The sequence below is a fragment of the Andrographis paniculata genome, unplaced genomic scaffold, assembly GCF_009805555.1.
Source record: "Andrographis paniculata isolate CXL003 unplaced genomic scaffold, ASM980555v1 Contig12END, whole genome shotgun sequence".
NCBI lineage: Eukaryota > Viridiplantae > Streptophyta > Magnoliopsida > Lamiales > Acanthaceae > Andrographis > Andrographis paniculata.
This window is the reverse complement of record NW_026137402.1, coordinates 2,772,104-2,787,091: the sequence shown is the minus strand read 5'-3', so window position 1 is coordinate 2,787,091 and position 14,988 is coordinate 2,772,104. Positions and strand designations below refer to the sequence as shown.

Below are 14,988 nucleotides of genomic sequence, written 5' to 3'. Positions count from 1 at the left end.
TCATAAATGAGAGAGAAAGAGAAAACTTGTGTAGTAAATAGGGCTTAATAGAGAAAGTACATTTAAGACACATACAATGGGCTTATGAGCCCATTAAGTTTGGGCCTCCGACTTACTAGTGTCGCGTTTTGATAAAACACACATTTTTTTTTTTAAAGTTAAAAGCGTGTTTAATTGTTAAAAAACCTTAAAATTAAAAGCGTGGTTTTAATGGCGAAATTGCATTTATAGCTAAGTTGAACGCTGAAAGACTCAAAGCGCTCCTGACCTGACGACGCTCGCTGCTCGAACGCTGCAGACGCGCCACTGCCCTGTCAAATTCATTCTGGTATGTTCGATTTCTTTCCTCAATGTGAAACCCTAATTTCAAATTTTGTTCTGCAATTCGTCCTGCGGGATATTATACAGTCGTTAATTTTGGTTCGTCAACAAGCGGTACTGTCGAGATTTTGACGAGGATTAGGTTTATTTGGGGAGTGAAGGGTTGGTGGTTCATTGGAGTGACATCTTTTGTTTCTAATTGGAAACTTTTGTCGCTGCAGCTATTTGTAGGTTTTGGGGTTGGAAGATTTTGGGAAATGGATTTTGATGAGATTGAGTATCTTGAAAGCACAGTGGAAAATCCGGAGCTTAAGAAGTCGGGGACTAATACAAATGGGGGTGATGGTGGAGCAGTTGAGCATGGTGGAGAGAAGAGGCGCAAGAGCTCAAGGTACAGCAGTGATGAGGATGGCGATGATTTGAATGGGATCTCAAAGCGGTCAAGAAATGAGTCTGATGACCGTGAGAAAGATAGGAGCTCTCGATATAGAGAAAAGGATAAAGGTGATAAAGACAGACGTGTGAGTAGCCGAGAGCACAGAAACAGGGAGAAGGAAGAGGGCAGTGGAAACGAACGAAGCAGGGATAGAGGACGTGATAGAGACAGGGAGAGGGGTAGTGACAAAAGAAGGGATGGTAACAGAGAAAGGAGAGAGCGTGAGCATGGAAGAGAGAGGGACAAGGAAGATGAGAGAGAGAGATCCAAGCGCAGCAGACATCAGTTGGAAAGGAGTACGAATGGACGGCCAAGAGAAAGAAGTCGGGACGTAGAGGTTCCAGATAAAGATCATAAAGAAAGGCACAGGGATAAGGAGTTCAGAGATCAAGATCAAGAAAACAGGTGAATTGATCTGTTTTTAGTATTCAACTTTCTCTTTGTTGGCAGATTCACTTATTTAATGCTGAGAAAGAGTTCTATCATCTTATATATCTATATATGAGACTACACATTTTGAATGTGCCGAGAAAGGTTGATCTAAGATAATTTCCATATTCACAAATTAGGTGTATAATTTGTAGGCTTACTGGAAAAATCTCAACTATACTTCACAGAAAATTATAATGGTCTATTATGCAAGTAGCTTTATTTTTATGTTAGATAGAAGAGGTTTTAAAAATGAAGTTCTATTGTCCAGTAGCGCGAGTGAAGAAAATTTCTGCATTCACGAACAAGGGTCTATTATGCAAGTAGCTTTCAAAGTTAGGGTGTCTCTGTTGTGCCTGTTAAGAAATAGACTTTTGCTGCTTTTCATGGTTCTTTTTACTAGCATGTGATTGAGGACAATTTTCAGTTATTTCATGTTGGTTTTGTTTTCTGTACCATTCCTGTAGTTTATTTGTCTTCTGCACTGTATTCATTTTTTTTCCCTTTGCCTATATTATACGTAGATAGACCTGGTACGTTTGTTATTGTCTAGAGCTGATAGGAACAAAATGCAAAAGCATGAAAGACTGCCCTTGCATTCAACTTCTGCTATGCGAAATCTCCACTTTGCATTCAAGTTGTTTTTCGAATTGCTTGCCAATCTTTAATCAATCCGTTTGCATTGTTTATCTCTTTTCATTCATGATATCTGAATCATATGAATAGGATCCCATCATCTCATACAATACATAATTATAACTAACAATATCAACAATATAATCTTTAACTTATCAACAAAGTTTGTGTAAGGTGTACTAGTTGTAGCCTCTATGCTGCTGACAAGTTGTGTGTTTTATATCCAGGAGTCCCGTTATATTTTGTTCTGTGATGATGAGTGTGCTTCTTGATTCTGTGAACGCATGTCTTTTTTAACTGCTGCTTTGAATCAGTGTATTTATTTACATTATTTGATTCCCGTGGCATCTGGTAGCCATTATATGCTTTCTGTTTGTGATGAGAAAACTCTTTAATATGGTGATGCAAAATGTAAAATTAGGTATGCCTAGAGAGACAAAGACTCTTGTTAGTTCATTACCTGAACTTTTTCAGTCTTCACGTTTCTTTGAATTGCCATTGTTAACCCAGGTTGGTGTCTTTACTTAAATAAGATGTTTATTGGTTTGATCAGATGTTAGTAAGTGCTCCATATTGACCCCATGCAGTTGCCTGCAGGGTTGTGATCTTGGGTTTGGCTCTTTTATGCATACTGGAGAAATTTTTGCTTCTTTGTGGAGCTATTGTCTTTAATGTATGTGGAACTTTCCACATACTTGATTAACTTTATTTCAGAACAGATGGTCGATGGTGCTGATCATGTCTTAATTAGCAAGGATGGTTTATATTATGTTGTGTTTAAGTAATATGTTTAGCTTTTATATGTTTTCCCAATCTCTGTTGCAGAAAACACAGAGAGAAAAAAGAAGAAGCAGTGCAGCCGGAAGCTGATCCCGAACGAGATCAAAGGACAGTTTTTGCATATCAGGTATTTGAATTAAAATTGAAAGTATATTGTTCTATTGATTTTCTTTCATTTAGAGGTCCTCTGACATTTCTGCTTTACGATTTGTCTAGATTTCCTTGAAAGCGGGCGAAAGAGATGTCTACGAATTCTTCTCTAGGGCTGGAAAGGTTGTTCCACATATTCCCATTAGTTAGTTTGATTTACAAATTACAAGTGGAGTTTCTGTCAATGAGTTGAATTGTTTCTCAATATTTGATGAGGTCTTGAGTTGATTTCTGTGATGAGTGAGCCTTGATTGGATTTTTTATTCACTTCTATTTATATACTTGTTATTACTATTTTACTTTGGACCCATATCTTTTCCAAATATTCCAGCCCGCATAAGATTCAAAATCCTTAGCTTAGATATTAAGGGTGTGTTTGTTTGAAGGATTTTGGTGGATTTCCACTATTCATCCAATTTTTTTTCCCCAAAAACATCAAATCAAACACCTATTTTTCATTTTTTATATTATACTAAAAATCAATTTTACATTCAAAACATCACATCAAACCCTATTTATATCACATCATACAACTATTCAAATTCAAAATTTTTACTATTCAAATCCCAACTCAAAATCCAAACCCCCAAACAAACACACCTTAAATAGATCTTGAATGATCTTGCTATTCTTTGGAATTACTCATATACATATATATATGTATATATATATATATATATTTCTCTCTTTCTTCCCTTTAATTTTCTAGACACTAGCAAACCAGAATTTATTCATTTTGCACAATTTCTATCTACATAATATAATAAGCCATAAAGGATTCTGGTTCTAAATACCCCCAAAATTGTGCTGGAGGTTGATGATGTTCTGTTGTTGATTTCAGGTCAGAGATGTACAACTCATAATGGATCGAAACACCAGGCGTTCCAGAGGAGTTGGGTAAACTTTTCAGATTTGATCATTTCATTATGCGTATCCCCCATTCCTGGTTTATATGTTGATATGCAATTTTGTTTACTCTTGTGATACTATTTCATTTTGTAGAATTTTATCATCGAAAAGCATATACTCAGGCAACATGCAACTGGTTCTTTATTTGTAAATTTCAAATTCTTGGGTTGGGATGGGGCAGTATGAAAGGGGAACATTTGCCATAGAAAAATTATCTTTTGCTGGGTAAAACCCAAGTGGCCCTCGCTTTAATTTATTGATTGTACCTCTACAAACAATATATAAATATTTTCCTTTTCCTTTTTTTTTTTTTGGTCATAATGTAATTATTTACTTTAATCAAATTTATATACTTCTGCATTTTGTCCTATGAATTACACCACATATTGGCATATATATATATATTATCAACTGTTGCTAATGATGTGATTATACTATGTTTCCACAGATACATTGAATTCTATGATGTGATGTCTGTTCCCATGGCAATAGCCCTTTCGGGCCAGCCACTTCTTGGTCAGCCAGTTATGGTTAAACCATCAGAAGCTGAAAAAAATCTTGTTCAGTCAACAACTGCCGTCTCAAATGGAGGTGGGCTTGTTGGCCAAAGCTCCGGGGAAGCTAGAAAGCTGTATGTTGGAAACTTGCCAATTACCATCAAAGAAGATCAAATTCGCCTGGTATGACCTCCCTGATGTGTGTGTGTGTGTGTATATATATATATATATTACTAGATGTCATTTATTATTTGATTCAGAATAAAGAAAAGGCAGTTGTTTTATATTATTATCACGTTCTTCATTCAGAATTAATTTAAATTCTTATTATTTTACTTGGTATTTGCTTGATGGTTTTGATCCTCTAAAGCACATTCCACATTGCACATCTTGTTTAGGTATTTGAATCTTTTGGCACTGTTGAGCTAGTGCAGATGCCCGTTGACCCAGGAACTGGGAACTGCAAAGGTTATGCTTTTGTTCAGGTGAATTTGAGTTTTCTATATATTACACTCATCACTGAATGAGGACAGTGTTCCTCATTGTTGGCATGCGTCTCACATTTCATTTTTGAGCAGTTTTCACGCCTTGAAGATGCAAAGGCTGCCCAAAATTTAAATGGCCAACTTGAGATTGCTGGAAGAGTGATCAAGGTATTGAAACTTTTTGTTTGGACTTATTATTATTATTATTAAATCAGACTTACTACAGCCCCATTCTACAAACCTTTTCTTGGTCTGAGATGCATAAATTTGTTTTAGCTACTGCTGGTGTGTCATGAGATAAAGGCATGTAGATGACATATAATAAATTACAGGCTGCCAATATTACTTGTGAACTCAGAACCTGAAAACTCCGAGTCTCCGACTCATGCATTTATGTTATTCATTCCACACGAGTCTCCTTTTCTGCTGACAGCCAAAGGGTGCGGCTGGTATGTGAATATGATTTCCATTTTCGCTGGAGTGGAAAGTTGAATAATCAAGAAATTGGGGAAATTTGTAATAAAACAGAACATTGCTAGTTTGGGTTCCTTACAACCTCACAAAGCTGAGATACTGAAACCCTATACTCTGAACTAACGATTAAAGTAGTGGCGATGCTGATCTAATTCAGTTCTGATTCTTATTAATGATAGAGTTGCTTATCTCCATTTTTTTTCTCTGTCTTGTAATTCCTCAATTTGTAGGTCTCTGCTGTCACAGATCAAGTTGGAATGCAAGATGCAGGGGCCAAAGCTGTTGATTTTGATGATGATGAGGGCAGTGGTCTGGTAAGAAAACTATAGCTAGCATGCACTTCTTTAAAGCTAAGCTATCTTGTTTTAGGGATGTCCTTTGCACATTCTTTTATACGAGATATATATTTAGCTGCCGCATTTTTGTTTTGTTATTTTACCATGATAAATGTATATAACATTAACTGAGCAACATTTACATTGCCACCTATCTTGTTTCTGGTTTCTTTTGGCTCACTTCTCCCAGGTTCGATATAATTTTTCTATGGATGGCATGATTAGTGTGTGTGTGTGTGTGTTTCTCAGTGAATCTATTTTTTACATTCTTGATCATGGGCTTCATAATTGGATTCATTCAAGATGCTGATGTTCATTCGCATTTTCTGGCAGTCCTTAAATGCACAATCTCGAGCACTTCTAATGCAGAAATTGGATCGCACAGGGGCTGCTTCAAGGTTTAACTTTCTGTTTGTTCTTTCTTTCTCCTTCCATGCTATTATTTCATTTTTCCGTTTTCATTTTTATTCCCACCTTGTGCAGCATGACTGGTTCGTCAGCTGCACCAGTTTCTGTTCCAGTTCTTCCTGGGTTGACATCTGCAGATCTTTCTATGCCGGCTCTTCCTGTGCCATCTGCTGATACGATTGGTGCACCTAGTGAATGCTTATTGTTGAAGAATATGTTTGATCCAAACTTGGAAGTAAGTAGCCCTCGCTTGTTTATGCAATAAAATTATTATCCAAGTGTTACTTTGCATTAAAAGAGACATTTTAATTGCAGACCGAGCCAGATTTTGATCTGGATATAAAGGAAGATGTCAGTGAAGAATGCTCGAAATTTGGAAAGCTAAAACATATCCATGTGGACAAGTAAGTCCAATTCATGTTCATTCAGCTTGAACAGTGCTTGAAATTCCACACTTTTTCTCCATTTTGGTGATATGTCTGTGTATCTATAATTCGTAACAAACTATTCAAACTTGTCATTTAAAAATTCCTTGTTTTCACGTATGCGAATACCCCATATGTCAGTTTTTAATTGTTCCTAGGATTTCACTAACAACTACTTCTACAAGCAGGAACTCAGCTGGCTTCGTGTACCTGCGGTTTGAAAACGCACAATCTGCAATTGCTGCACAGCGCGCTCTCCATGGAAGATGGTTTGCTGGAAAGATGATTACTGCTACATTCATGGTACTAATCTGACTCTTTTAACTTCTGGGAGAACATTTCGAACAACTCAGGTGCAAACGTCGTTGTTTTTCTTGCAGACCCTACAGAATTTCGAGGCTAAATTTCCCGATAGCAGCTAAAAAAGTGATTCAGTGGCCATAATCTTCTCTCACCTTGTTCAATTTTGGTAGCAAAGAATTCGCAGATCGCATGTGGGGGTGTTCGTATCCGGTGTTTACTCTGGGAGTCTGGTTGGTTAATTGTAAGCTATAAAAAGATAAAAAGAGTTAAAACAGTAACCATTCCTCTGCTGCCTTTTTATTTTAAAATTTTTTTTTACCTATTTTGTGTAAGAATGCCCCTAGAATTACCTGACTGGTAATTCTCTAGTGTTTGTGTTTGGTGATGATGAATTTCATATAATTTGGCAGGAGAGATATATGTTGTGCCCCTCCCTCCTTTATGAATCAGGTAGAACTCTTAATGTCAAATTTAGCCTATTGAGATAGATCCCTGTTGGGTTGATTTGAAAAGTGGAACCTCAGGTTGTTTTATTTCAGCAGGTCTGATTGTCGAAAACTGGAATGTTGTTGTTTATGAATGATATATTGCAAACTAGTTTGTCGATATCCTTTAACAGTATGTATGTGCTTGTAAGTTTGCTCGACAATAGGCATCTGCTGCACCGAGTAACATTTTGTCTGCATTGATTCAAGTATCTACTGTTGGAGCTTTCCATTTGAACATGTCGCTTAGGATTTTAAATCGTCTTCAGCTTGTCAGGCTTGATGTAAATCTCCAACTCAGTTTGTACCCTCCAACTTTACACATTGTATATACTCTCTCCGTTTTGGAACTATAGTCTGGGTTATGTTTGGCACGGGATTTTGAGAATATTGATATTATATTGATAGTAGATAAAAAGTATGGGTAAAAGACTTTTTTGTTGTTGTGAGTGTTAGTGTAAAAAGTAGTGATAATTGTATAATAATAATGAAAAAGTAAGGATAATTTTATAGTGATATGATTATTTATGAAAATAAAACTAGACTAAAATAGTAAATAAGACTATTGTATTGAAACGGATGGAGTAATACTCAACAAAGATAAAGCTTTTGTTTGGTAGATAGTTGAGATTAGTAATGATTAAAATTTTTTTTAAAATGTGTATTGATATTCCATTATAATAAAATACTCTCCGTTTCAAGTATCCATTTTTTTTATTTTAGCACGTCTCATGCCAAAGTATCTATTTCCTTTTTTTTTTTAAGTATACTATCTACCTAACATTCACACGTACTAATAACGTTATTTTTATTTTATTCCTACTATATCATAATAGAATACTGATATTTTTAAAATAACGTGAAAAAGCAAATGGATATTTAGTTTCGAGACGGAGGGAGTATATATTATATGAATATTATTTTGTAAAAAATAATATTTTATTTTATATAATAAAAATTTATCATTATTATAAATTAATTTTTTAAAAAAATAGAAATTTTTAAAGATAATTAAACAAATATTTGTTATTTGAAAAGAAAGGTACAAATAAAGAAATTTTTAGTAAATCATACGTTATAAAAATTTTAGTTAAATTTTAATTATATTTATTAAGTATATTTAAAATTGATAAATTTACTAAAAAAACCATTTCTGTGTAATAGGACAAAAATGAGTTTTTGAAAAGAGTCGGAAAAAGAAAATATATAAATTAAACATATTCTCTCTCCAATTTGAAAAATGAAAGAAAAATTTTGTTATAAAATAGAATAAGCAGTTCCTAAATAAGAATATAGGAAGTTTTTTTGGGAGAACAAAAATGGTAAGATAAACTCTTTTGGGACATAGGGAGGAGTATAATATTATTCATAATTTATTGTAATAAAATATTTAAATTTTACTAATAAATAAAAATTTGTTATAAAAAATCATACGTATTATATATATATTTATATTATTACTAACGAGCCTCACTTAGTTATAGAAATGATAACTTTCAAATTTGAGCTGAACTCATTTTTTTTATATAAACGAGTCGAGTCAAGCTATAGATAAAGCCGAGCTAACCCATTCATTTGACACTTGTATTTTGCTGCCAAAGAAAGGCTTTGATGAATAAAATGCTGCTGATGCTGATGGAGAGAGTGTAAGCAATCAGAGAGAACAGTAAAGCTTAGTTTTTCCATAATGAATAAGTGTTTGTCGATGAAATAGAACAGTAGGCAGTCAGAAAATGGGACTTAACAGCCATTCATTCATTCAGGCAGATGAACTAGAACCGAAGGAGTTTACGAGCGAGCTCACCTCTACTGCAAAAGCTTTCGATGTAATCTTTTTACCCGGGATGTGAAAAGGATTCGAAACTGCATCAACGTATACTGTATGGAACTTCCTGAAGAACTTTTAAAAAGAAAGGAAAGGAAGAAGATTAACTATATGCATGCTTAATATATACTACTGTTAGAAATTTTGGGGAAAAATAATAAAATTGTGTTATTGATCATCAAAAAAATAAACAGTCGATAGGCTCAAATTTAAGTAATCTAATATACGGATAAGACCAAATCTAAATATAAATCTACTAAATCTAAAACCGAATATCTAAAATATCTCAACATATATAATGGATGCAACAATTCCATCACTCACTAAGCTAAAACACAACAAAGACATCAATATATATATTTTTTTTTCAAAATATAAATTTTCTTCACATAAAACATTACACAAATATCCAATTTTTAATGATTCCCAAAATTATCCAAAGCTCCAAAACTTCTATTTAAATGGAGATTAAGATTATTAGTAGAACAGTGTAACTAGAAGTTAGTAAAGCAAGATCAGATCTATTTTTTCTTTTTTTTTCTTTTTTGAGTTCTTGTAATAAGAAACGGATTGCGTTCGATTGCGTGTAATGATAATTCTAAGTAGACGAATAAGCAAAATGGCAGAGGGTTAACAATCATAAGGCTTATGTGTTTCAGGAGCCCCAAAGTCCATAGCAGCAAGTGAATATGTAATTTTGTAAAACCAAAATATAAAGTAAAGCGAATTTGTTTTAGAAAAACTAAGAGTTAATGCTTATGTGATGCTCGAGCGCTAACTGTGTACAGTTATGTCCACAAAAGTCATGTCTACTAAGATACTCTGCAATGCAAGGATAAATGGTTTACTGCAAAGTATGTAACTGAAGGAATCTCTGTAATTTAATACTTACGTTTCTCACATCTGCGTCGCGAACATTAAGATCTGATGTCACGAGGATGAACTTCACCTTAGTATTGGTCAAGTAACCATACCTGAAGGCATTATTATTTATAGCATGAGTTGAGGAAAATGAAGCAAGTTCGCATTCCTTATTACCCATATTCAACAAGAAATAAAACACGAATGGCGGGTTTACTAGGATGTGATCAAATATATAAAACAAATATTATATAGGTTGTTAATATAAAAAAGAATTCATCAAGAATGGTGCTGGACAACACATAAGATATAAATCAACAACATAAGATTTGTGTTAATATAATAACACATGACAATAGTTCACACAATACATAATTTCATTACAAAAGAGAGATTCATACAGCACACCTGTGAAGTATGAATTGTAAGCACATGATTTCAATTGGATCAGCACATGCTGTGTTAATTGAACCCATTTATTGTCTGTCTAATTTTCATATGTTAATTAGAAATAATCAACACAACGCTAAAGAGACAGCTTCAACATTAGTACTTACACTTTGTAGTTTTCGGTTGGGTATAGTAAACCAAGAAATGTCTCATTCAATGCCGAGCCTATTTTTCTCGGGTTGTTCACTGCAGGAATAAAACATTAAAGAGACAGCTTTAATTCATCAACTTTACAGACGTACAAGAATAAAAAGAAGCCACTCGAAATCCATGATTTGGTCAAGCACACAGTGATGGGGTAGCTGAATGCAAATCGACCGTTTAACACAATCTTTTAATGTTAACATCTTAATAAAATGCGACTGATCAAATCCTTTTCAATAATCCCACCCCCCAAAAACCTATGCAAATTGGAAGTTGCAAAAGCAACACAACCATGGAAGTAACAGATCCAGAACATAGAAAAAAGGGACAATCATATAGAAAGTGAAACTACAACACACTTTCTTCAATGAATCGACCATCTCTACATGCTTAACATATTTTCTTTTGTTTATCAACGCTCATCGCAACATTTCTTTTGCTCAGCTCGAGTCGCCATTTCTTAATGCTCCGAAATGGAAGGGTCTTTTTCTTCACATTTTCAAATTTGCTTTATGTATATTCAAATAAATTCTTATCCTTCCGTTTAAACATATCACATACAACACCTACTTTTTATTCAAAATACCATACTGAAAACATATTTTCTATTAAATACATACCGTTTGAATCCTATTTTTCATTCATAGGATTTCCAGAAAAAAAAAATGCTCTAGCACTCTAAAACACAAACAAACACACCCTAAAGTTATACATATACATTATAATGTAGATTCATCAAGCATAACAAAACCAACAGTTTCCAAAATTCAAATGCAAAACAGTTAAGGCCCAGTTCGATGAATTTGGATTTCAGAGTGAATTTTAAATAGATGATTTCAAATTTAAAATACCTCATAATCAAAATTCATTATTTAGCTGCCGGAAGTATTTGAGATAACATATTATAAAGAGAATTTCGAATCCATGATCAACTTTGAAGATTTGAAATCCACAGTATTGGCAAACGAAAGTTACAGATTTAATAAAGTAATATGAAATACCTTTAAGCCAATTCACTGCAACCAATCCTTACTGAATAGGAATGTTCAAGATACTTCAGAAAAGTTCATGTTATAAAAGCGTTATCCAATTGAATGATTTTGAGAGCGTTCGAAATTAGGGTTTCAGAGGCACTTCAACCGAGCAATTTGTCCTAAACTACCACACAAATGACAAATGTACTCGGAGCAATTTCATATCACTAATTTCACAAACTCATCTTCTTATAATCTTTGACTAATTAACAATATCAATGTATTTATATATCACTGAAATTAAAAGTGTAAAAATCCAAACCTGATCTGATTTTTATGAAAAAAAAAAAAAAAAAAAAAAAAAAAAGAACTCACTTCTCTCGTCAACGACATCTAGCGAGCAATGGACAATGTGATGAAGCTTGAGAGCATCATCCGCTTCAGTAAAACTCTGTACGTACAATGGATTGTTCTGCCAATTACACAAAATCCAACAATAATCAGCTAATATGTCTCAATTTTCAAATATTCACGCAATTGTACCCAAAAAAATAAAAATAAAAATTGTTAATCTACAGAATGGGGAACGAAAGCTATACAGACGGTGGATCACCTGATGGCCGACGACGGCGACGCAGACGATCATGTCTCTTGAATCCGACGGCCGCGCCGCTGAGTCTTTTGAGGAAGCGTAAATTGTTAAACAGGACTGACTTGCGTCGACTAATTTATTAAAGTAAAAAAATTATCATAATGAGCAAAAATTATCAATTTTTTTAAACTCATAAAAAAGAAACACACACTAAAAATATATATATTAATATATTATTATTTTTATATATTTTAAAATATTAAAAATTAATTATTTTTTATATTATAAAATAATTATAAAAAATATTTTGTTGAATTATAAATATATATATCAAATAATTTTAACTAAAAATAATAATAAATATGACAGTACAATGTGATTATATTGAAAATATGTGACCTATAATATGTCTGTGTTGAGAACATGACCAACAACGCGGCCTAGTTGAGAAAATTGGTAGAATATGGCCCTGTTCAGAAGTACAGGGTAATCAACGCGGCCGTGTTGGCTGTCTGGACACCCAGTCACCTTCTGGGTCATCCAACACGGCCGTGTTCGGTCCCAGGGGACTAATTGAATGAGAACAAAAATAATTTTAACTCTTATTATTATTATTATTATTATTATTATTATTATAAATTTATTAATTCATATTTCTCCGTTATTGCAAAATAAAATTCATTTCTGAAGTGAAGAATAATATTTCAAAAGACGATAATACCCTCAATTGATACTCCCATCATTTTTTTCTCTTTCTTTTATAAATAAAATATAATAAGATTTATTTTAAAAGTTTTTGATATGTAATAAAAAGTTTAGTAGTAATTGAATATTTGTACTATAAATAGATTACTACTACTAAAAATAAAATTTAAATATTTATTATCAAAACCTAAATTATATATATTCATACAATGTATGCAAACAGTAAAATATATTTCAAAGAGTAGTGTGATTCTATACTTCATATTTCTAGTGTTTCATCATTTTTTAATTTTATGATTCTTTATGATTTTATTCACGTGGGTGGGAACTAGAGATGAGAATGGTTCGGGTCCAATCGGTTGGATCCGACACCCGATCCAAATATATATGGATGAATCGAAATTTAAATCGGACTCAATTATATTCGGAATCAATCATATTCGAATCTGACTTAAACAATACTCAACCGTCCCGAAAAAATCTTTTATAATTTTTAAATTAATTTAAAATTGGACACGAATTCGGGTCTGAACCTAACATTTTACTAAAAAATATTACTATAATAAAATAATAAAAAAAATAAATTAAACTAAAAATATATTTTTTAATATATTATATTATTAATTATATATATATTGAATATATTAATAATATATTAATCGGATTCAGGTTTGGATAAGGCTCACCATGAAACCCAAGATCTGCTCAGACTTGATAAAAATACACAATATACGATCTGGATCCAATATCCAAATAATTGGATCTGATCTCAAATAAATGAATTGGATCTCGAATCGATCCGTACCAATTGTCATCCCTAATTAAATATACTCATTGCCATCCCTAGTTAAAACATTGTATTTTTCAACTAGCTGTTCATTTGTTGATGCTCTTCATAAGCTTGTCATTAAAATATATTATTTGATTAACACGTTGAATAGAAGTATTTAATACATAAAATATATTAAACTGCACATAAAAATACATCAAACAACACATATTCTATGAATTGTTAGCATATAAGGTCTTAACAGGGTCGTTCTTGACTTTCGAAGCGCCGGAACGAACTAAACGTTAGGGGTCCTAATATTTATATATATATATATCTATAATATTTTTTACCTATAATAAAATATAAATTTAAAAAAATATTTTTTCTAGCATAAATTTTAAAAATTACGTTATATTTTAACAAATCTGGTATGAAACCCCTGCTATACAAAAAAAAAAATATAGAAGAAAAGTCGATCTTCTCATCACAAAAAAAATATAAAAATTAGTTTAATGGAACATTTTTTAAAGTATAAGGGGTTCATGCCATTTTTAAAGTATATAGAGGATTTACATTGAGTTTCGAAATTATAAAGGAGTATTGATAATTTTGTCTAATAATAATAATTTTGTCTAATATTTATTATCTTTTTAGTAAAAAAAATAATTAAAACAAAAATAAAAAACTCCTAAATATATATAAATGATCTACTCCATTTTTTTAAACCTATAATAGAATATAAATTATTAAATAAAATAATTTCTTTTTTTAATTTTTAGATAAAATATCAATAATAGTATTAATATTAACAATCTTAAAACAAAAATTAGGAACCTATAAATATGTATAAATAATATATATTTTTTAATCTATAATAAAATATAAATAATTAAATAAAATAAATTTCCTAATATTTTTATATGCAAAATATCAATAATACTATTAATATTAATTGTCTAATTCTTTTTAATGCATACTCTTATACTAATACACTAATGTAAAATAATTTTTATATATAAATAATTTATATATAACATAAATAAATAATAGACCCCAATTTAGATTGAACCCTGGACGGTCGTCCCTTTCGCCTGAGCCCAAGGACGGCCCTGAGTATTAAGGTGTATAAGTTCGCCCGAGCCCAGGGACGGTCCTGAGTATTAAGGTGTATATATTCGCCCGAGCCCAAGGACGGCCCTGGGTATTAAGGTGTATATATTGTATTAAAAAATATATATGATACGTATTGTATTTATATTATATTACTAATATATATTTTATCCAATCAATTAATATTTCAATGTGTAACCTGTATATGTATACATTATCAACCATGTTGGTGTGTGAATACGAAAGAGGAAGAAAAAGAATGTGAAGAGTTTATTCCACGTTGAAAAAACAAAAGACTCCACCCTTCATAAATGTAATGTGATAAAAGAATTGATTGGTTGGATTGAGCCCAATCATGAATGGGCCTAGTATTGGCTTGGGTCATTGAGTGTATATATATATTTATATATAGTCAAGATTGGGCCTCGGGGATCGTGGGCCGGCCCATTAGCGAGTTGCAGCACTAAGCAACGTGTGTGTGT

At 32.4% G+C, this 14,988-nt stretch overlaps 2 protein-coding genes across 2 annotated transcripts; one reads left to right on the top strand and one right to left on the bottom strand.

Annotated features, from left to right (window-relative positions):
- The first annotated feature begins 220 nt into the window (after positions 1 to 220).
- LOC127253979 (uncharacterized) lies at positions 221 to 7,194 on the top strand. The gene is made up of 14 exons (XM_051278816.1): positions 221 to 328; positions 543 to 1,162; positions 2,648 to 2,729; positions 2,819 to 2,875; positions 3,594 to 3,649; positions 4,110 to 4,341; positions 4,557 to 4,643; positions 4,737 to 4,811; positions 5,348 to 5,431; positions 5,786 to 5,850; positions 5,936 to 6,095; positions 6,176 to 6,264; positions 6,474 to 6,588; positions 6,666 to 7,194. The coding sequence occupies exons 2-14, from the start codon at positions 579 to 581 to the stop codon at positions 6,705 to 6,707; spliced, it is 1,728 nt and encodes a 575-aa protein (XP_051134773.1). The 5' UTR covers positions 221 to 328; positions 543 to 578; the 3' UTR covers positions 6,708 to 7,194.
- Positions 7,195 to 8,734: 1,540 nt separating this feature from the next.
- Positions 8,735 to 12,072, bottom strand: LOC127254601 (uncharacterized). Its single transcript, XM_051279804.1, has 5 exons — positions 11,941 to 12,072; positions 11,703 to 11,799; positions 10,317 to 10,395; positions 9,791 to 9,872; positions 8,735 to 8,973 (listed from the first exon to the last, which is right to left on the bottom strand). The coding sequence occupies exons 1-5, from the start codon at positions 11,971 to 11,973 to the stop codon at positions 8,833 to 8,835; spliced, it is 432 nt and encodes a 143-aa protein (XP_051135761.1). The 5' UTR covers positions 11,974 to 12,072; the 3' UTR covers positions 8,735 to 8,832.
- Between the last annotated feature and the right edge of the window lie 2,916 nt (positions 12,073 to 14,988).

What these genes read in the sequence shown, in the direction of transcription:
- LOC127254601 (XM_051279804.1), bottom strand. Translation starts at nt 11,973, where the DNA reads ATGATCGTCTGCGTCGCCGTCGTCGGCCATCAG. An exon ending in AGATGTCGTTGACGAGAGAA is followed by an intron (nt 10,396 to 11,702) that starts GTGAGTTCTTTT and finishes TTATTCCTGCAG; the next exon opens with TGAACAACCCGAGAAAAATA. An exon ending in CCAACCGAAAACTACAAAGT is followed by an intron (nt 9,873 to 10,316) that starts GTAAGTACTAAT and finishes TAATGCCTTCAG; the next exon opens with GTATGGTTACTTGACCAATA.
- LOC127253979 (XM_051278816.1), top strand. Translation starts at nt 579, where the DNA reads ATGGATTTTGATGAGATTGAGTATCTTGAAAGCACAGTGGAAAATCCG. An exon ending in TGTTTGATCCAAACTTGGAA is followed by an intron (nt 6,096 to 6,175) that starts GTAAGTAGCCCT and finishes TTTTAATTGCAG; the next exon opens with ACCGAGCCAGATTTTGATCT. An exon ending in AAACATATCCATGTGGACAA is followed by an intron (nt 6,265 to 6,473) that starts GTAAGTCCAATT and finishes TTCTACAAGCAG; the next exon opens with GAACTCAGCTGGCTTCGTGT.